General features: G+C 49.8%; 1 protein-coding gene across 3 annotated transcripts in view; it reads left to right on the top strand.

The window, feature by feature from the left end:
• PBX3 (PBX homeobox 3) overlaps positions 1–4,854 on the top strand; it is a 222,601-nt gene extending 217,747 nt beyond the window's left edge. For all 3 annotated transcript variants that reach the window (XM_068552932.1, XM_068552934.1, XM_068552933.1), the window contains 2 exons: positions 512–601; positions 3,320–4,854. In XM_068552932.1, coding sequence (XP_068409033.1) covers positions 512–601; positions 3,320–3,412 — 183 coding nt within the window. In that variant the 3' untranslated portion in view covers positions 3,413–4,854. The remainder of the gene's footprint in view (positions 1–511; positions 602–3,319) is intronic.
• The last annotated feature ends 16,766 nt before the right edge of the window (positions 4,855–21,620 follow it).

The raw sequence follows: 21,620 nt of genomic DNA, 5'->3' as shown, positions 1-21,620 counted from the left end.
AACAGAAAAATTGTGTGTGCCAGTGTGTATATGCTTTTAAAATATATTACTCTGTTTCATTTCTGTATTTATTTTTTTAAGTCAGAATACAAAAACCTGAGTTCTTAAAGTATTTTCCAGGTTCACCTCTTTTCCTCATCCTCTTACTGGAAAGCAGCTACTTGTTTTTATGCACGTGGGAGTGTGTGTGCGTGTGCGCGTGTGAGAGGGCGAGCCAGTATACATATTTATAAGTAGTTTCACCCACAGCCATGCTCATTTGGCTGGTGTAGATGCAAAGTTTGCATGGCCATGAAGATGTTGTTGTTTGGCTGGCATGAAAAACAAAGATGTGCGAGTTTAAATATGCAAAGAATTGTTGAAATTCCGCCAGTCACATTTGATTGATAAATTTGTCTTTCATTCAAGATGCTAAACCCTTGTGGCACACATAATTCAAATTGTTTCCTTTTGTAAGTAATGATGTTTTAATAGATTTGGGATGATGAATTTTGTTTTGTCTCACTTCTAGGTGGATACCCTCCGTCATGTTATCAATCAGACGGGAGGCTACAGTGATGGCCTTGGAGGAAACTCACTGTACAGTCCACATAATTTAAACGTGAGTACTCTGGGGAACCAGATTTGAAGAGCTGTAGGAACAGCGTCAGGTAAACAGTGGCTAATAAATAAATTAATGGCCATTTTACTTGGCTTCTCATCTTTTTGGCAGGTGGGGAAGGCAGCATTTTTAGTGTACTTTTATTTTATGAACCTAAACACTGATGTTACCTTCATGCCATTAGAAGTCCTCACAGAGGCCCAGGGTGGCTGGCATTCTGTCATCAATAGAGACTTAAGCATCAGCCCATTAAGATGCCATCTCCCACTGGCCGTGCTGTGTTCCAGGGAGATGGTGAAAAACAGGTCATTTATCTTAGACTCGAGCAGCAGGAAAAATTCCCAAACACAGCTCAGGTGAAGGGGAGGAGGGCCCCAGACAGATCAACAAACCAAGCTAAACAAAGACTCCTGTTCTTAAGAGTAACTTGCTGTATTGTCAATGTGGGATGCAAAACACGTTCAGCATTTTCCATGGCTTCTCAGTTGTTAAGTACGGAGGAAATAATTTTAACTTTAGTAACCAATTGACCAAAACTTCACTTTTCCCCCACCCTGACATGGATGGAAAATAGCAAACGCACAGCACCTAAAGGGGAGCTGCGGCGACTGGGTCCCCAGGGTGGAGTGGTGGACAGAATCTGGGACTCCAGACTAGGGAGGAAATGAACTGCCCAACACATGGTAGTAGAGTCAGAAAGAAAACAGACAGAAGTCTCCCTTTTTGGGGCCTAGCTTTCTATGAGAGTAAATATTAATGATTTAAAAAGTGATTGAGGATGTTCAATTGTAAAAGGAAAAAAGGACCATTAAATACTCAAATCTTTTACATTTGAAATGTCAAATCTTTCTTTTTGGGTTTATAAATAACTCGTAATAACCCACAACAAACCACATAAAAAGCCTTTTAGTTGCATTTCTCCTTTTTCATTTAAGTGTTTTGAAATGCTTCAGAGAATGTGCGATATCCTTATCAACATGATAAAATATGAAACTGTGATTGCCTGCAGCATTTTACAGACATGAATTCCATCTTCACTGATGAGGCTTGATAAGGCGCTGTTGTATAATACAGTGCATAATCTCAAACCACCAGAGTAAGGATTAATTTATTTTGAAAAAAAGAATGCTTGCTGACAACCTCTCCTCCAGCTGCCACGCTGGGTAAAAATATTGTACATTTGTTGTTTATAAATTTGGATAAAAGAGGAATGATGTTTACTTCAGATGGAGTATCTTTAGACTTGTATCTGCGTAAGAGTTTTTCTTTTTCTAAGTAGATTTTCATACCTGAGGGGTGAGAACAGCTTACCTATTAGATAGAGGAGAGGATTTTTTCGAGTCCACACAAACACACACGCGCTTGTCACCATCCAACCTGCACAGCTGAGGCTTTGAAGATCAACTGCCATAGCTTTATATTTTTTCCTAACCTGGATTTGATACACCTAAAGCCTGGAAAATCCTTCTCCCTTTGGTTCTGGTCATCTCTGTGTGGTTGTTTGGTCCCTCTCTCTCCCCCCTCCCCACCATTTCCCTGTGGACCTAGAGGGAGGAAAGGTGCTTTATATGCAGGACTGTGCAGTCAAGCCGAAGACAGGGTTCCCTAAGAACAGCATATTGGGAGAAGGAAAAATTCCCAGCCCAAGACTGGGCAAGGAATCTCAGTAGCCTAGCAGCACAGGCCTAAAAAGAAGACATTTTGGTTGGACTCGTAGAACAAGTTGCAGATGGATGTGAGGGAGTCAGGGGGACCTTCTGCCCCTCACTGGCACTGGTGTGGGAGGTCTAGGTCTGGGGGCGGCACAGCACGAGGCTGGTCTGTGCCGCAGGCACTGGGTGGCAGCCAGCTCACCCTCGCCTTCTCTCCAGAAAGGCCCGCCCCGTCACTTCCACTCAGTGTTCCCCAACTCACAAGCCCAGTACCTCCCTCTTCTTGACTGACATAAAAATATGTAGCGACAAGCTGTCTGCCACAGCAGAAATCTGATCAGACATTGATTTCAGCAATTGCCTCTATAGGCCAAGACATAAGGCAAATTTGTTTCTGAGCACTGTTACTGCGGATGCAGGTCTGAGGCAGGAAGGGCCAGTGGCATGTGAAGAGCCGTAGCAACATCCCGAATAGGAGCCCCAGTTACAGATAATTGGAATCCAGATTTGAATAGTGTGCGCTCCTCCACAGTTCATGCATTTTCATTCTGCAAGATCCTATTTGGAGGGAAATTCTGGCCTTCATTTTCCAAGGGTTATAGTAGCTGGCTGTCAGTCTTGTATAGAAAAGGGGCCGGGGGGTGGAGGGGCTTCTTCTCTATGGAAACGAGGATTAAGCTGGGTTGAAGTTTATACTTTGTGGAGCCCAAGGTCTTGCCAAAGCATTGCATTGAGCTTCTCCACTGCTCCCTCCTTATAAGATTTTTTTTCAAGTCACTTGATTTTTATCAGCAAATCAAAGGCCGAGCTTCGTGCCAGCTTGAGACCAGCTGAAGCCCTCCTTCAGCGTGCTGATTTATTGCCAAGTCTTTACTTGGTAGGATGGATTTGTTTTACATGCATTTAATCCCACTTTAACACATGCTTCAAACTGCTGCCAAAGTGGGTTTAGAAAATACATTTTGCTAATGCATCTTTGCTCTCATGTTGTCATCGGGATATTTTCAGTTGGGGAGGAGAATTAATATGTAGACGTGCACCCGTTGAACTGTGCTTCTCCTTTCAGGCTAATGGAGGCTGGCAGGACGCAACAACTCCATCTTCTGTGACTTCTCCTACAGAAGGCCCAGGAAGTGTGCACTCTGATACCTCTAACTAATCTCTGGTAACACTCTTCCCTGAGCTGACACGCCTTGATAAGTGCGTTCAGAGCAACAGGAGGAAAAGGAAAGCGTTTTTGTAGCCCACCATCTACAGCTTTACTGTAAAACCTTATTAGAGAACTTGGTAAATCTGTTTTTTAAGGAATCATAATCATTTGTATTTATACTTAAAAACACACAATGTTAAAAAAGCACTTTATCCAATTAGGCCAAGATTTAACATTGTTGACAGTCCTATAGCTATTTTATCATAATTTATTATCAATATTTTACATTAATGGTTTCTCACTTGCCAATTACTTGGCCTTAAGGGTAAAAAGTACAATATATGCTAAACCTCAATCGCTAAAGCAGATACAAAGACTCACCTCACCTAAATTGAACTTCTTGCATATTTCCATTGCAGACTTTGATTGTCCTTCTTTCATATCACTAATGGAGTTGGAATAAAGGAGCTGTTTGGCTACCTGTTAATGATGGTTGTGTTTAAGAATCTTCCTCGTCACTCTTGGGTTTCGATCTCTTATGTTATAATTAGATCAGAGACCGGTAGCATCTTTTCTCTCTCTGAAAGCACCAGTGCCCAGAGTCTGCTCGGTAATTAAATTATGGATCCAGATTGTTTTGAGAGCTGAAGATACTTGCTGCTGATAGAGGTGACCACGAGATCCGTCTGGGGTTTTATGGCGTGCACTGGGTGCTGCACAGACTTGTCAAGGTTTGCTACGTCCTCTGGGCATTCACAAAGGCCCTGCTCTCTGGAGTGTTGTATATAGTGTAGCAAAAGAGTATTTATACATCTCACCAATCAAAACACAGCTTTATTACCTCATGCGAACTCATACAAACCAATAGAATTTCAACATGTTCTGTAGCTTAGAGTGCTCACTTACTACCTCTGAACAATACTCACGCTGTAGTTTGTCTCTTTCTTATCTTTTTGCATCTTGTAATTAACTCTTTGTTTCCCTTCATAAAATGTAATGTACATTGTAATCTTTTAAAAGAAAAATCAGGGTTGCATTTGCAACTTTTAAAAAACCGAGAGTGGAAACATTGGGTCTTAAATTAACACAGGATCAGTAAAACTGTTGTAAATACTAAGAAACATTTTGAATGTTCTTCATCTTGTTACTAATCCATGCAAAAAAAAAAAAAAAAAAAAGCGATGACTAATTGTGATGCATTCAGATTTCAGTATTCAGTACTGTATATTTCACCCTGTGTAATGGGGCCCCCTCTCCTTTCTCTCTTTTTGTATTGTATGCGATTCTGAAACTGATTGAGTCATGAAAATAATTTGTGGCGGTGATTCTAATGTATTAAAAACGTTTCGTGTTCCTTTCTAACTGGATTACACCCTGGATTGAAAAAGTCTTCCTCGTGGTAGTTATATGTAGTTTCAAACATGAATAAACTTTTTGCTTTCATGATTAAATGTTGGTGCAATTTCTTACCCCACCTGGTGAGCTAGTCAGTGCAGGCAGAGGAGAAGGCCTGCCCAGAAGTGAGTCTGAGCATGTAAACGTGTCGCCTGTCAGAGAGGGACTCAGAAACGAAGGTGAGGCTGAGAGTGGCCTACTACACTCTCTGCAGGCTCCCAGCCAGCTCCTGGACCACCGTCACATGTCCTCACTTGACACTTAACGCTCTAAGAATACCACAAGGAAAATATCATCCCCATTTTCACAGATTAGGAAACTGAAGTTCATAAAAGTAGATGCCACAAGGTGAAAGACCTAGGATAACAAGGGCCACGCTTGGAACCCAGGTCTGTGTGTGTCCTTGGAGCTGACACTCTCCTGACTTAATGATGCATCCAGCATCTTTTGGATGGAAAGACCTGTTTGGTAATTTTTAAATAATTATCAGTCTTGTCACATTCACCTCCTTGCTTTCATAACTTCTGTGAGATACGGGTTAAGAACAAGCAAAAGTTTGTCCCAAAAGAGTGAGCTTCCAAGGCCATAAAAAAACCAAAAAGCCACAACTTCTCATAACATACCTTTGAAAACTAAACTTATAAAACGTAAGACCAACTAGAAATTCTTTAACCAGATTAAATATTGTTTTTGTTTTATTCACATTGTCAGCAACTCCATGTATTTACATGTACATCTGTCGCTAATATCTAAATCTTTGTAATAAAAGAAGTCAATAGCAGGTAATTGGCCTGTTTACTACATCTCGAGGAAATTGACTCACAGGAAATCAGATTAATGTTAATCAGTTGCAGCAAATGGTCTCTGATAAATACAACTGTTTTACTATTTCAGTTGGTAAAACAAGGTCTAGGGCCACCATTCCCATTAATCTTGAGGCAGTTACACTTTATAAAATAGATTGCCCTCCAAAGCTGTCCTCCCTCACACGGGCTCTCAGCCTGCCTGTAGGAATCTCTCCCATGGCTAAGTAGTTACTTGCATGATTCAATTAGCTTATGGGTCAGCCTTTCTTATCTTTGTACATAAAACAATCGCTATGCTATGTGGTTTTGCAAAAATATCCTGTGAAAACCAGACACACATGCACACACAAATACATCTTCTTTAAAGTCCAGAAACAACACACTTCCTAAGAACCACCTCAGGTCTCCTCTCAGGCCAGCCTACTGAGAGAAGCACATACCGGTGTTTGCTGGAGATTCACACGATGAATCTTTCCCTTGAGGGAAAGATGTGAATATAAGGCTTTATTCAGAGGAGGTCTCAATAAAAACAGTAATTCCTTTCCTAGAAGCTAATTTGGGAGGCACTTGTATATAATTCCCTTCTGCTCTTCAGTACCTCTCTAGCAGAGGCCAGCGGCACCCGCACTTCATAGATAAGGAAACTGAGGCATGGCTCGGACCCCAAGGCTCTTAGGTCTCCCTCTAAATTGGGTGAAATGTGTTGATTTGACAGATTTTCACCAGGTACCCTTTCTGGGGCAAGCAATGGGTTAGGATCTAGACCTGAGCACAATGAAATCAAACCCTAGGCCTTGGGAGGCTAAGATCCTAGGCCTGGTCCTTATTCAGAAAGCAGACGCTTAGTGAGGGTACTGGAGAGGCCGTTAGGTTTCTTTTTTCTTTTTTTAAAATTTTTTAAAAATAAATTTATTTATTTTATTTATTTTTGGCTGCATTGGGACTTTGTTGCTGCGCGCGGGCTTTCTCTAGTTGCGGCGAGCGGGGGCTACTCTTCGTTGCGGTGCGCGGGCTTCTCATTGCAGTGGCTTCTCCTGTTGCGGAGCACGGGCTCTAGGCACGTGGGCTTCAGTAGTTGTGGCTTGCGGGCTCTAGAGTGCAGGCTCAGTAGTTGTGGCGCACGGGCTTAGTTGCTCCACGGCATGTGGGATCTTCCCAGACCAGAGATGGAACCCGTGTCCCCTGCTTTGGCAGGCGGATTCTTAACCACTGCACCACCAGGGAAGTCCCGAGGCTGGTAGGTTTCTGAACCCCAAGACTGGAAAAGTGAGGCTCCCACACCCTGTTCACAAGGTCAAAGAATATAACAGCAGGAAACCACCTGAAACACCCAGTTGCAGGCTAAGGGGGCTGTCTATGCATCCAGTTAGATGCACAAGGGCACATGTGTGCTTCTATGACACTATGTTGTTACCGAACCAAACTTGGGTCCACTGACCTGTGCACAGTAAGGCCAATCTACTGGCACCGGGCTGTGGCGAAGGGAAGTGCAGCGTTTATTGCAGGGCGCCAAGCAAGGAGCTCAGGACAGCTAGTGCTCAAAAAGCCCCAACTCCCCAGCTGGTTTCAGCAAAGCATTTTTAAAGGCCAGGTGAGGGAGGAGTATCCCAGGGTGAGTGATCAACTCATGCGCAATTCTCTGATTGGTTGATGGTGAGGTAACAGGGTGGTGTCACAGGGGTTAACATTATCAATCCTTAGGCGCCAGTAGGTGTGGGAGCTACGTGCTCATGATCGTCAAGTAGTTAATTTCTTCCATTTGGTAGTGGTTTTAGCATCTGTGAAACAACTCAGGAAATGTGCATCAGATACTGTTATCTAGGTCCTTCAGCGAGGAGCTACTGCAGAGGCTGTGAGGAGGGGTCTGTCCCGGCAAGACCCCACAGGGTCCTGCTTGGTTACACTTTCAGGACTTTCTGGAGCCCAAGTGCCTGAGAAGCTACACGTTGGACGGGAGGTACTCGGGCAGCATGGGAGCCTCTGAGGACAGTGGACCAGGCAGCCTTGCAAACTAGGTTAGAACTTCTCTGCAGCCCTGACCCGGGTGGCAGCCTGGTGCCAGTCCCTGGCCAGAAGCCGGGGAGGGCAGGGCAGGGTTCGAGAGCAGCACCCTCCCTGCGTGCAAAAGGTGACCTGGGGCTAAGTCTTCCAGGTGGGGAGGTGTTTGGGGTGTAAAATATGCGTTGGTGCCGGGGGAAAGGGACCTTCTCCAGGCTGACAGCTGCAGCTCACGATCATCTCCTGTGAACAGCCCTCAGCCAGGTACTTTCTATATGTTATTTAACACCTGTGGAGCCCCATGTCATGGGTGCTATTATCCCATCTTCAGATGGGGAATTTGGGGCTCAAGGAGATTACATCACCTGTCCAGGATCTCCCACAGAGCTGGCGTTTGCCCTGGGAAGGCCCCATGTGACACTTTCAGCAACCACTTTAGTGGGACAGAAAGAGGCTCCTGTGAGCTTGCAGTGGATGAAAGGGAACGTCCAGTGTAAGGTCCCTTTCTGGGGCGACGTGACCAAGGGAATCATCCCCTGCCCCCCAATTCCTTAGAGCTTGCAGCCCTCCTACCTCTGTCTCCATTGCCTGGGCCACCTGAGTATGTGTGTCCTGTGGTGTGGACGGGACGTGTGTCACAGACTGTGTGTGGTCCTTTCCATGTCTATGGATCACAAAGTTGGGTGTGAGGGACAGGAAGAGCCCTCTACTCGGGCTGGGCTGGGCCTGGCACCGTAACTAAAGGAGGCAAACAGACCCGGGAAGGTAGCTGTCGTGATGCACGGGAAGAGCTGAGCGCAAGGCTGGGGCACGCCCCTTAAACGTACCTGTGCCCCGTGGGTGCCGTTCCAAGTCCCAGGCTGCGTGCAGCTTAGCCCTGGCTCCTGGCCCTTCAGCCCACTGCCCACACGGCCCACTCTGGGTTCGAGCAGATCCCACCCCCAGGCACAGGTTTGAATCCCATCTCTGCCTCCGCCCAGCTGTGTGACCTTGGGTAAGGGACTTAACCTCCCTGAGCCTCAGTTTCCTCATTCCCTCTTCTCAGAACATCCTTCTGTACCTGTCTCCTTGGTGAATGCCTGTCCTTTAAGGCTGAGCCCAGACTACTGTGTCCTCCTCTGGAGCCAGGCCCTTCCTTCTCCCTCGTGTAGTGCTTTATCTCCCCTACCGGACGTCCAAGCGGAGACCTACAGGAGGAGAATCAGGAAGACAAGGAGTGAGTTGGGCGGTAGGGGATAGAGGCTCAGAGGAGGGAGGACCAAGCAAGGGGAAGAGCATGTGCAAAGGCCAGGGGGCATGGCGAGCAGAGACGTCAGAGGTGCCACCGTGGAGGCTTGCTCCCTCCCTTCCCAGGATCTCTCCAAATCCTCACAGCAGCCTCATGAGGAAGGTTCTATCATTCTCTTCACTTTACAGATGAGGAAACTGAAGCTACTTGGCCAAATACACACGGAGATGGAACATGAGTCCGGGTGTGTCTGAAACCAAAACCGACATTTTCCGCTCTTTGTGCCTGGCTGTCTTGTCAGGGTCTCTTTCTTGTCATGCTGGGCAGGCTCACTGTTGGTGAGCCTAAGGCGGGAGCTGGGCAGAGAAGGGGACAGATGCCAGCCCTTCCCCCCAGTCAGAGCCATTGGCTCCTCTCCCCAGTGGCCTGGGATCCCAGGGACACCGTCGGGAGGCTGCTGTGTCCACAGGCACTTCAGGCCAATAAACAGCCCGCAGCACATCCCCCCTAGGCCTGGGGACCCAGCCCCATGGACAGCAGGCCCATCATCCCCTAGCCCTGATGACTCAGGTGTCACAGACTCAGCTGTCATGCACAGAGCCTGCTTCCAGCTGGGCCCCACCAAGTGCATTGCCGGGAGCCACACCGCCCAGCCAAGTGGGTACTAGCCTCATCACAGAGACAAAAACAGATGTCCAGGGGTTCTACGTGGCCCCATGGCTAGGAAAGCGCTGTGACTTAGCACTCATGAATGGATGCTTCTAGTGAGACCACCTGGGTGGAATCTGGGCTCTGCCTCACACCGGCTGTGTGTCCTTGGGCAAGTCCTGTAACCTCTCTGTGCCTGTTTCCTTTGCTGTCAAGCACCTGCCTCCCAGCATCGTAGGGAGGATCAAGTGAGTCGGTACAGGTGAAGTGTCCTGCATGTAGCAGGGGCTGAGGTCAGCTGCTCTTATTACCTATTAGTCCACGGCTTGCCCTGTGCTGATGATTTGCACTCAAATTCCAGCTTGCGTCCCCCTTCACTCACTGTTAGTAAAACCCAGGTCTTCTGCCACCAGGTTGGTTCATCGCCTTCAAAGCAGCATGAGGTGGTGTGAAGAGTCAGGCCGAGTTCTGCCATCTTCCAGCTGTGTGTGACCTTGGGCATGTCACTGCCTTCTCTGTGTGGCCTCAGTTTCCTCATCTATAAAATGGGGAGAATTTCTTCCTACCTTCCTAGTAGGGATGTTGTAAAGATTAATGAGTTGATGCACTCATGGTGCCTGGCCCATGGGATGGGGTGGGTTCCCTTCTCATCGTTGTTACTGTTACACAGTACCCCAGATCACAAGGGGATGCCTGGTCTCTGGCTCCTCTGGCTGGAATGATTACTTCCGGTCAGCAGAGAGGTGGCCAGGGGGTATCAGCTGCTTAGGATCCTGGGTGGGATTCGGTCTCTTCAATCCACCTACTCCGGCCTGCTCCCTCCCAGGCCTCAAGGTAGGACTAAGGCCTTGGCCTCACCTCTCACCACCATGGCAGGAGATAATAAAAGGCTGATTCTCTTTTCCTGGTAAAATTTCAGCAGAAAGTGTACGCATCATTAAATATGGAAATCCAGAATTTTATTAGCAATCTGCTAGATCTGAACTGACGCCAATTAAACAAAAAAGATATCATTTATAAAAAGGCAGAGTTCAACTTGTATTAAATATGAAATGCAATTTTCTCCTGGTTTTGATTTATTACTGGTGGTCCATTGTTCAAAGAAGCATGTTATATTTCAATAGAGAAATATTGTTTATTCATTAATATTTTAAAACGGGCTTATTGCTGTGCATGGCCCTCACCGAATGAAACTTATGATTTAAAACATGAATTAATAAACACATTTGAAAGTGTTAGACGAGATCACAACCTCTCATTTTTCATTTTCCTGGGAGCATATTAAATTTTTATAATTCTGCATCTACAGTTTTTTCTTTTAAATAAAGATGCAGATTCTGAATTACTCTGCTAATTTCAGGTAACCAGGAGCAAAAAGCAATATTGTGGGGACCCATGTCAGGATTATAGAATCCCTTAGAAGACACTCAGGTTTATTTTTGTAATATTCATAAATCAAAGTAAATGAGCTTTGTGCGGGAGGCAATGTTCATGTGTGTGAGGATGCTGGCTGAAGCGGGCGCATGCATCAGGCCCGTCTGTGTGTACAGGTGGGTTTAACGTGTCAATGTTCACGGGCACACGCGTGTGTGTGTCCACTGAAACACAGCAGACTAGATGTTTGAGTGTGGGCAGTCTCAATGCATTTCAACTGTTTGGTTCGACGGGCAACCACTGTTCATTGAGCACCTACTATGTGCCAGGCACCATGCTGGTTACTGAGGGGGAGGTGGTTACAGGACGATCTCCCCGCCTTTCTCCTACACACCTGCCTGAGTGATCTCCCCGCCAGGCGCTGCGGCTGCTGAGTTCCCCACAGCTCCCCAACACCAAAAATGATGCCTTCTGGATGGTGAGCTCTTGGGAAATATGTGTTGATGTGCGAATAAACCGGAAGCTTAGGGAAGGGAGAGATGTTTATGGGCTGGATGTGGGAAAGGGCTTCTGCAGAGATGAGTTGAGTTAGGCCGGGAGAAAGGCACAGGCTGGATGGGGGACTGTGGGGTAAGTGGAGGTCCAGGTAGGACAGAAGGGAGGGCACCTCCTGCGGACAGGTAGTGACTGCCCCCAGCCCCCACTGAGTCCTCCCAAACGCTTTCATAGAGGAAGAAGCAGAGGTCTAAGAGGGAAGAAACTTGCCTTTGGGCCCAGGCTGAGGTCCACACCTTCTCTAAAGAGGTTAGACAGGGGAAGTAAAGTTGGCAAAATAGAGTAGTGGGATCGTGTTGTCCCAACGTGCGGGGAAGGCGGGGATTTGGGGAGCCTTGGGGAAGCCACTTACAGAAGGAAGAACGGTTGGTGGTGGAGAATCAGCCCTTCCCCACAAGCACTGGCTCAGGAGGGACCTCACCCAGCCTGGCCTGGGGAAGTGGAGGCACAGCAAATTCACTAAGGTACCCTGGGAAAAGCGCTGCCCCGCTCCCTCTAGTACAGACATGCGGGAGTTTCTCCGGAGTGGACCTGCTGGCATTGAGTATATGCTTTACTAGGGAAGGTCAAATTCTTTTCCAAAGGGGTTGTAACAATTTACACTTCCACGTTCTTGCCAAAGTTTGGTATTTCAAATTTTTTCCCAACCTGCTGGTTTGATGATGTTATGTCATTGTGATTTTAATGTGAATTTTCATGCTTACTAATGAGGTTACACAACTTTTCATGAGTGTTTACTGATTAATTTGAGTCTTCTGTGAAGTGCCTGTTGAAGCTGTTTACCCAGTTTTGTATGCTTGTCTTTTTCTTACTGATTTGTAGGGTGTTTTAATGAACAGTAGTACAATGCTTAATTTTAATGAATAATTAACTAACTTTTTTCCTTTTTAGTTATGGCTTTTTGCGTATGGTGTGAGGTAAGGGGTCTAATCGTCCCAACATCATTTACTGGAAAGTTTCTCTTTTCCCCAATGATCTGCACTGTCATCTCCGTCACGCATCAAGTGCCCACCTATGTGTATAGTTCTGTTTCTGCTATTAAAGTATATATCTGTCTCGGTGCTGGTACCACACTGGCTTTAGAATTGGTCTTGAGAGCTTATAGAGCAAGTTCTCTCGCCCTGTTCTGCTTCAGCAATATTTTGGTCATTCCTGACCCTTTATATTTCTGTATAAGTTTTATTTTTTTATTTTTATAAATTTTTATTTATTTTTGGCTGCATTGGGTCTTCATTGCTGCACGCGGGCTTTCTCTAGTTGTGGCGAGCAGGGGCTACTCTTCCTTGCGGTGCGCAGGCTTCTCATTGCGGTGGCTTCTCTTGTTGCAGAGCACGGGCTCTAGGTGTGCGGGCTTCAGTAGTTGTGGCGCACAGGCTCAGTAGATGTGGCTCTAGAGCGCAGGCTCAGCAGTTGTGGTGCACAGGCTTAGTTGCTCTGTGGCATGTGGGATCTTCCCAGACCAGGGCTCGAACCCGTGTCCCCTGCATTGGCAGGCGGATTCTTAACCACTGCACCACCAGATAATTGGGGTTTTTTTTAATCAGATGTGGGTTTTCCAAATATTTTCTCCGAAACCGTGGCTTATCTTTTCATTCTCTTGACATTGTCTTACACAGAGCAGAAATTTTAGATTTTAATGAAGTCCAGCTTATCAATTATTTCTTTCATGGATCACGACTTTGGTGTTGTATCTAAAAAATACCACAAAGTTTTCTACTCGTAGGTTTCTGCTCTGGTAAATTATGATTCACTGTATTTGCCTGTCTCTCTCTCCAGTTTGGGGGATAGCAGTTTGCCCTGTGACCTCACTTCTCTGATGATTCTAAGAAGAGTTGTTGCTTTTTCAGTTTGTTCAGCTTTTTACTTGTTGTTTGGATGAAGTTGCAATTCCTAAGCTCTTTACGTGCCAGACCGGAAACAGGAAGTCCCTCCTGGCTTCCTTGCTTTCCCTTAAACACACACACACACACACACACACTCTCCCTCTCTCTCCCTCTCTCTCTCTCTCTCTGTGTCTCATATATGGCATCATCCTATACACATTGTTTTTCAACTTTGCCTTTCTTTTTTTTAAGGAAAAACATCCTGGACATCTTCCATTTTCTTCCTACACACTTAGGCGGCCTTTGGTGTTGGTGTCATGGTACTCCATGGCAGAGGGTCCTCACTTAACCAATCTCCTACTGATGGATGTTTATGGTTTATCACCCTTACCTACAGTGCTCCATAAACATTCTTGGACATAAATCACTGGGGACACATCTGATCATTTCTATAGGATAAACTTGTAAAAGTGGAGTTGCTCAGCCAGAGTCAAGGCATCTGAACTTAAAGTGTTGAGAGAAACACTCGAATCTCCCCGAAAAGGCCATGCTAGGCTGCATTATGTCTCTTTCAGGTGGTCTTGCTGTTTCCCTCAGCAGAGTCAGGAAGCTGGGGTATCAGAGCCATGAGCCGCCACAGACTGCCCGTCCACCACGGCTCAGCTCAGAGCACTTCTTATCCCTGGAGTTTGCCTCAAATTACTGACAGCAGTTTGCCCGTTCCTCCTTGGCCTCAACCTGACCTGGATGGGAGTGTCTTCCAAGACACTGATTTGCTGAAAACTCCGGGAAGTTTTCCTCTAATGATAATAAGAAGAGACATAACAGTGCCAGTGATGATTTCTAATGGCCAGGTTCTGTGCTAAGTGCTTGGTGAATATCATCTCTTTGGGCTTATTAGCCCCATTTTGCATATGAGAAAACCGTGCCCAGAGAAGAGAAGTTTCTTGCCCAAGCTCCGCAGCCAGGATCAGTCCTGCTGAGCCCGACTCCAAGCTGGCGAGACTAACCGCTCCACCATCACACCTTCTGTGAGCCTCAGCTGTGGCTAGGGGTCAAGGGTAACGACCTTGTCTCCATCACAGGGTGGTGAGGAGCAGAGAAGCAAGAAGAAGAGTCTTTGGAAGAGTCTTTTAGGTGCATGTAAACGTATCCATGGTCAGTGTCATGGACTGAGACCAGTGTTCAAGCTCAGTCTGGGGTTTTCTGCCTTCACCTGCAGGACACTCACAGTGGGCGGTCCTGGGGGTGGCTCAGGGGACGTTGCGAAGCGGGGATTTTAACGCCGGCTTACGGGGCTCGTTACAGGAAGCCAGATCGCTCCCCACATCACTGCAGCCTGCGATGGGTGTGCCAAGCCAGGCGGCGGCGGTGGGGTGCATGGGAGGAGCTTGGCCTTTAGAGTCCAGCACCGCACAGTAATGTGGGCACCCTTCTCCTCTCTGAGCCTCAGCTTCCCATCTGTGAAATGGGGATGGTCCCTCACAGGGCTGTGTGAGGACTGGATGAGGTCTTGCCTATGCACTGCTGACCCGAGGGTCTTGCATACAGTAGGTGCTCATCAATCAGCACTCCTTGCTCAGAGTGGCCGGGGCACCCAATCCAGGCACCTCCTTGGGGAAGCATTCGTAGCCACAGGAGCAGTTGTGAGCCATGTCTTGTCCAAATGTACCAATGAGCTGATGGCTGTTCAGAGTCCTCGGGCCACCCCTGCCCTCCACCTCCCGTCCTGGCCAGCTTCTCCCCACCCCCACTCCACCCCCCGCCCCCCCCCCCCCCCCCCGGTCCTGGCCAGCTTCTCCCCACCCTCACTCCACCCACCTGGCCCACCGGCACCTGCTTAATTCACACGTTATAACACTGTTAGAGTTTTGAAGCATTCAGCGATGAATGCAAGACAAAATGAGGACTCCCAGAATATTGTCTCTCCGCCCCTGGTGGGTCACAAAATCAGAAACGATGTCTGATGCTCTGACGATCACTGGCACCCCACCACCATGGGCAGTGAGCCTTTGCACGTCTTTATTCAGCCTGCAAGTGTACTCCGTCATGTGCTCATCCCCGCGGGGATGGCGACTTGTGTGTGTTTCTGAGCAGGGGTCACTCGGGGCTGTTACGCTGTGTTGCACTGGTGTGGGTGCCAGGGTGTGGCCCGCGTGTCTGGTGGGGTGGTTGGTCTCGGTGCGGCTCTGCCACGTGCGGCCCATGTGTCTATCGTGGGGTGTGTATAAGGGTGTTGCCAGCGTTTCCCTGTCCTGGGAGTGGGGAGGCCCTTGGAGATTTATTTGCTTCCTCAATAATATTTGCTGAGCACCTACTATGTGCCGGGTGCTTCTTCTAGGCACCGAGAGTGCAGCAGAGAGCAAAATACACCCCCAACCCCTGCCCTGGTGTTGCTGACATTCTAGATGGAAACTCTGAGCCCTATGTTATGGATTGAATTAGGTCCCCTCAAAAGAGCTGGTGAAGTTCTAATCCCTAGAACCTGTGAATGTGACCTAACTTGGAAATAGGGTCTTTGCAGGTAAAATCAAGTTCAGGTGAGGTCGTACTGGATTAGGGTGGGCTCTTAATCCAAGGTGACTTGTGTCCTTACAAGAAGAGAAAACAAAGACAAACACACACAAGGAGAAGGCCATATGAAGACCAAGGCAGAGACTGGAGTGATGGGTCTGCAAGCCAAGGGATGCTGAGGACTGCCAGCCACCAAGAGAAGCTCGGAAGATGCACCACCATCATCATCATCACCATCATCACTATCGTCATAACCTCTGCCACCACCATGTCCACCATCATCATCACCACCGCCACCATCATCATCATCACCATCATCACTACCGTCATAACCTCTGCCACCACCATGTCCACCATCATCATCACCATCATCATCATCACCATCATCACTATCGTCATAACCTCTGCCACCACCATGTCCACCATCATCATCACCATCATCATCATCACCATCATCACTATCGTCATAACCTCTGCCACCACCATGTCCACCATCATCATCACCATCATCATCATCACCATCATCACTATCGTCATAACCTCTGCCACCACCATGTCCACCATCATCATCACCATCATCACCATCATCACCATCACCATCATCACTACCGTCATAACCTCTGCCACCACCATGTCCACCATCATCATCACCATCATCATCACCACCGCCACCATCATCATGCGTGCATTCATTCAGGACCTCCTTGCCGGGAGCCCCTCTGTGCCGGGCACCGGGCACGGAGCAGCTCAGCCCCCCTCTGCAGCCACCCTCCGCGTTGCCCCACAAGCCGCTGGAGCACCCTTGGTCCTGGCCTGCTTCCCCCATGTCTGCACCTCCGTGTTGGTGCAGTGGGTCCCCCCTTTGTCTCCCTCCATCTGTCCACTCACTTCCGGCCTTGGTCTCCTGGCCTCGCTGCCGCCCCTGAACCCTCACCAGTACCAGAGGAAAAGGCATGCGCTACATGACCTGTCTCCCCGCATCTATTGAAAATTCGTCTTCTAGCCTCTGATACTCACAGAAATATGATTTCAATTTTCCCTTTGAATTGTGGATCAAGAAAAAAAAGTGAGGCCACTACATATTTTTCTCTGTCAGGGCGTCATTCACTCTGAGGTCGATGGCCGGGCGGTTAGGAGGAGGGGCAGTGGCTGCCTGGTCGGTCACTGCCAAAGCGAACTCATGTCCACACAGAAAGGGGCAGGAGTGGGGGCCGGGCATGACAGGGCTATGGGAGGAATGGGCCCCAGTATTAGGGAAACTAAGGCCCAGAGAGGCCAAGGTCATGGCCCAGCAACTAGTGCATCAAGGACTTGAACCCAGTGCAGGATAAAACTTTCAGACTCGGCCTCACCACACACCCTCTCCCGGGTCACATCAACAGCCATGATGCCAACAGCAGCTGTGCGTTTCTGGGGGCTCCCTGGGGGCTCCCTGTGGGCTGGCACTGAGCTTGGCTTAAATTCTATAGAACTCCAGGGATCAGGAATTTCATTATTGCCATTTTATGGATCAGGAAACTGAGGCTCAGGCACACCTGGGTTGTAGGGGTGGGAGAGCAGAGCCCTGAAGCCCCATCAAGGGGTGGGTGAAACTTGCTCCTCAGGGACCCCCACCCCATGGGACCTTCCTCCCTGCCCAGGTAGGAGGGTGGCTCTGGAGCCAGGCTCTGAGTCCAGTGGGGAAGCTGGAAGGTGGAGGTTCCTGAGGACAGGCCTGAGAAGAGGACTCCAGGTCCACTCTGTCCTGCAGGTGGCCCTCTGCAGGCCTCATGGGGGCTGAGTAGGAAGATCGCTTTCCTCCGGGGGCCTATGGGAGCCACAGAAGGTGTGAGCAGGGGAGTGGCACAGTCAGGAGGACGTGGACGGCTGTGGGGAGGATAGACCAGAAGGGGTGGGAACAGAGGCTGGAGACTTCCTTGGCCCTGGAGAGAAGCAGTGAGGTCTGAAATAGGCAGCGGTGGCCAGCACATTGGAACCTCCTGGTGATTCTGATTCAGTTGGTCCGGGGTGATGCCTGGGCACTGGCATTTGTCAAATCTCCCCTGGTGATCTACCACTCATCCCGGGTGAGAGTCATGGGCATTGGGATTGTGTCCAGCGTGGCCTGGGGCACAGGCTGGGGTGACGAGCCTGACTTGGGTCTGGGCGGGAACCCAGCGGGACCAGAGCCCAGCTCCGGGGTTCCAACTGTGCTGCTCTCTGCCTCCAGCCCGGCTCAGGGGAGCTTCCGAGACGTGGGGGGCAGATGGAGGCCTTGATGGGGATGGAGGTGACGAGATGCAGCGGCCTCTCATCCAGGGACACTGCTGGCAGCTGGGGGCTCTGCCACAGGCGTGGCCTGTGTGGCTGCTTGGCAAGGAGGGACCAGTCGAGGCTTCTCAGTGGTGTGAGGGGCCTGCCGCTGAGACGCGGCCTGAGCTCGACCCAAGGAGGGCAGGGGCTGTGTGCTGCCCTGGCTACGTCCCTCCTGGCCACCTCTGCCTAAATCGGCTGGATTCCGGGCCTCTGTGTGTCTGGCGGGGAGGGGAGTGGACATCTGCTCTGTGAAGTGGGACTGCTATTCTGCCTGGAGCAGGTCCTGCAGCTGATCCCCCCACGATCTTGCATGCTGCAGACAGACAGGGTTTGCTGAGAGATGATGTCAAGTGTACAGAATGCTGGAGAGAAGGCCCATCTCTCCGTGGGCTAAACTCTGGCTGGAGAAATCTGGGCCTTCCTTCATGGCAGGAGTTTTCATCCAGAGCCTACAGACTTTCTCAACTTCAGATTTACAAATTGAAAATCATTAATAATTCTAACCAGGCGGTGATAAATCTGAGATCTCTCTCGATGAACCCAGACAGCATTTCATAAATCAAAAAGATTACTTAGGAATTTTTAAAAATCTGACGTCAAAATGTCATGGTTACTAATGGTTTCGGTAGATCTCGTGCGGTGATGTATCATTTATCTACGCTACATCTCAGATGTGACACGGGGGGCAGAAATGGGATGTCTTTTAATATCGTGAATACATTTCAGCCCATAATAAAGGTATTAACAACTTCTTGGTGTGATTTCTTCTGGAGCCGGGGTCTGATTTAATGCTGCTGTGACTGTGACCTCACCCCCCCACTCTCCAAACTTCCCAAGGCTCAAGGGCCAGAGAGGCCTCAAAAAAGTCGCAAGAGGCTGAGGGAGGGAGCAGCCCCCAGCCCATGGGGGGACAGGCTGGGTCACTTAAATCCAGCCCCTGCCCACAGAGGTGAGACCCTAAGTCACCCACACTCCCCCAGAAAAGGGTTAGGGATCATCTAATTGGAAGCAGCAATAATCTTAACTCCTATTAATTGAGCACTTACTATGTGCCGACTTGCACTAAATGCCTGACATGCGTTAATTCACAGACTCCTCACTGCCACCCTGGGTTTCACCACTGTTTCTCTACTGAACCAAAGTCCCACATGCTCTGCCACCTACTTCTTCTCTGTTCCAGAGCCCTCCCCGCAACACGCCCCCAGCTCTTCCAGCCACGTGGGCCTTCCTCCGCTACTTAAACACCTGCTGGGGCAGAGTCCTGCCTCAGGGTCTTTGCACTTGCCTTTCCCTCAGTTTGGATCAATCTTCCACAGGTACCTGCATGGCTCCCTCCCTCACCTCCATCATGTCTTTGCTGGGACCTTGCCCCTTTGCCGGGGCCTTACTCTGACACCATATTTAATCTCATAACCTGCCCCACCTCCCTCATCCTGCTCTCCTTTCCCTTTGTTACCAAGCGCTTATCCAATGTGGTCATTGTTTACTCATCTCTTAGGTTTGTTTATGCTCCATCTTCCCGGTTTGGATGTCACCTTAGTGAGGGCTGAGAGCTCTGTCTGTTCTGTTCATTGATGTGTCGAAAGCCCCTCAAACAGGCACACTGTAGGTACTTAGTCAATAAACAGTTGAACAGTTAGAAGCCCATTTCACAGAGAACAAAACTGACGCTCAGAGAGGGTCAATAAACAGTTGAACAGTTGTAAGCCCATTTCACAGAGAACAAAACTGACGCTCAGAGAGGGACAGTGACTGGCCCAAGGCCACACAGCCAAGGCCGCCCTTCATGTTTGCATCCCCTGAAGGGTTGCCCCAGGTCCTCACTGCACCAGGGCCATCAAACTCTAGAGGGAGGCTCATGACAGCCCGGGGGACCCTGGGCAGAGCCAGGCCGAGAGTGAGCAGGGCTCCTGCTCAGTAAGAGCGGACTCCATGCGAGGCACAAGCAGGCGCCCTGTGCTTGATCCCCTTCTGTGCTCCCACTCGCCCAACAGGCCTGTGCTCTCATCAGCCCTGAGGTCAGAGAGGTGGTCTCACCCACTGGGGTTGCACTGGTGTGATTCCAGGACAAGAATGACAGAGGCCCTGGGACTTCTGCCCTGTGCCCTCCCAGGTCTGGAGCAGTGCCCACCTGCCTGCCCCTCCTCGGCTGGCCCAGAGCAGGATGTGTGGTGGCCCCTGAAACCCTCGAACCCAGTTTCTATCCTGGCTCTGCCACCTCTGGCTGTGGAACCTCGGGTGGGGACCCTGCCCCTCCTCCCTCTCCTCAGCTGTGAAGTGGAGGCAAGGCTCCTCACTCCCTCTCAGGACTCGGGGGCCGCGGCAACAAGCTGATGCGGGAAGAGCACCCCGCAGATGGCCAGGTCCCTCAGCTGGGGTCTCAGAGGGAGGAGGAGGACTCGCGTCTGTCTGACCCTCGGGCCGTTGTGGGCCGGGCAGCAGGTCCCCGGGCTTTCCGCATCCTGGTTCCTCAGTCTGTCTCCCCATCCTGCCTTCTCCCCTGCCTTCCTCTGAGCATTTCTGGATGCCCGTGGAGGTCCTGCCTGTGCCCGCCCCCCGCTGCCCCAGCTTGAATCAGGCGGAGCCTGGCCCCCCTAAAAACACCCGCCTGCATGGTGGTGGCTCCAGCTGCAGCCGCGGAGGGCCCTGCAGTCATCTGCTTATGGAGCGGCATTTTGTCACCTGCCCAGCATCCAGGGGTTTCCCCTTCGCAGCCCCCAGCCTTCCAGCTGCTGATGGGGGGCGGGGGGTGGAGGTGCAGGGAGAGAGAGCCTTGACTTTGAAACACGTCTGAGCTACTGTATACAGTGGCGTGCCCTGGGCAGGCACTTGGCCTCTCTGGGCCCCGGTTTACCCATCCGTGAAACGGAGACAGTGACAGTACCGCCTTCACAAGGTGGGGTCACGAATGAAGAACCTGGCTCGGGGCCCACTTCAAAGTCGGTGCTGGGGCAACAGAGCTGTCCTCACTCCCTGGTCTCTGAGTGTTCCAGACCCAGAGGTCCTGCCGGCCTGACCTGCCGCCACACTGGCCTCTCTACCCCTGAGGCCCTCGCCCTGGCCGCACGGGCCTCCTTCCTGTCCGGGAGGCGGTGGTGCCTCCGCCCTCAGTACCTCCTCCCTCTCCATCCCTCTGCCCCCGGCTCCCACCCTTCCCCCTCCTCCATCAAGATGCCTTTCCCGATGCCAGACAGAGGGCCCGACCCTCTGTCTCCCTTCTGGCCCTTCCCCGTTCCTCGTGCTTTACTGGATCTTTATTTGTTTCCAGTCTGGCCACACTTAGCGGGTGTTCAGGCCACGGCCGGTCAGGCCCTGCCCTTCGTCCTGGACTCCGCTTTCTCCCATGCGCCATGTCCAAGCCCCCGGGAAAGCGAATATGTCACAGTAAACTGCTTCTCACTTCCCCCTCTGCTTCCACCCTGGACCAAGTGACAGTGGCCACTGCCTGGAGGCAAAAGCCTCCTAAATGCATCTCCCCGTCTCCCCGCTTTGGCCTTCATCCCCCTTCACTCTCCACTCAGCAGCCCGAGTTCCCTCTAAAGGCTGAGACAGCTCCACACCCCTGCCGGCACCCTCTCTGT

This window comes from Eschrichtius robustus, chromosome 10 (assembly GCF_028021215.1).
Source record: "Eschrichtius robustus isolate mEscRob2 chromosome 10, mEscRob2.pri, whole genome shotgun sequence".
Classification (NCBI taxonomy): Eukaryota; Metazoa; Chordata; class Mammalia; order Artiodactyla; family Eschrichtiidae; genus Eschrichtius; species Eschrichtius robustus.
The sequence above is the reverse complement of the archived record's forward strand: the minus strand, read 5'-3'. Positions and strand labels throughout refer to the sequence as shown.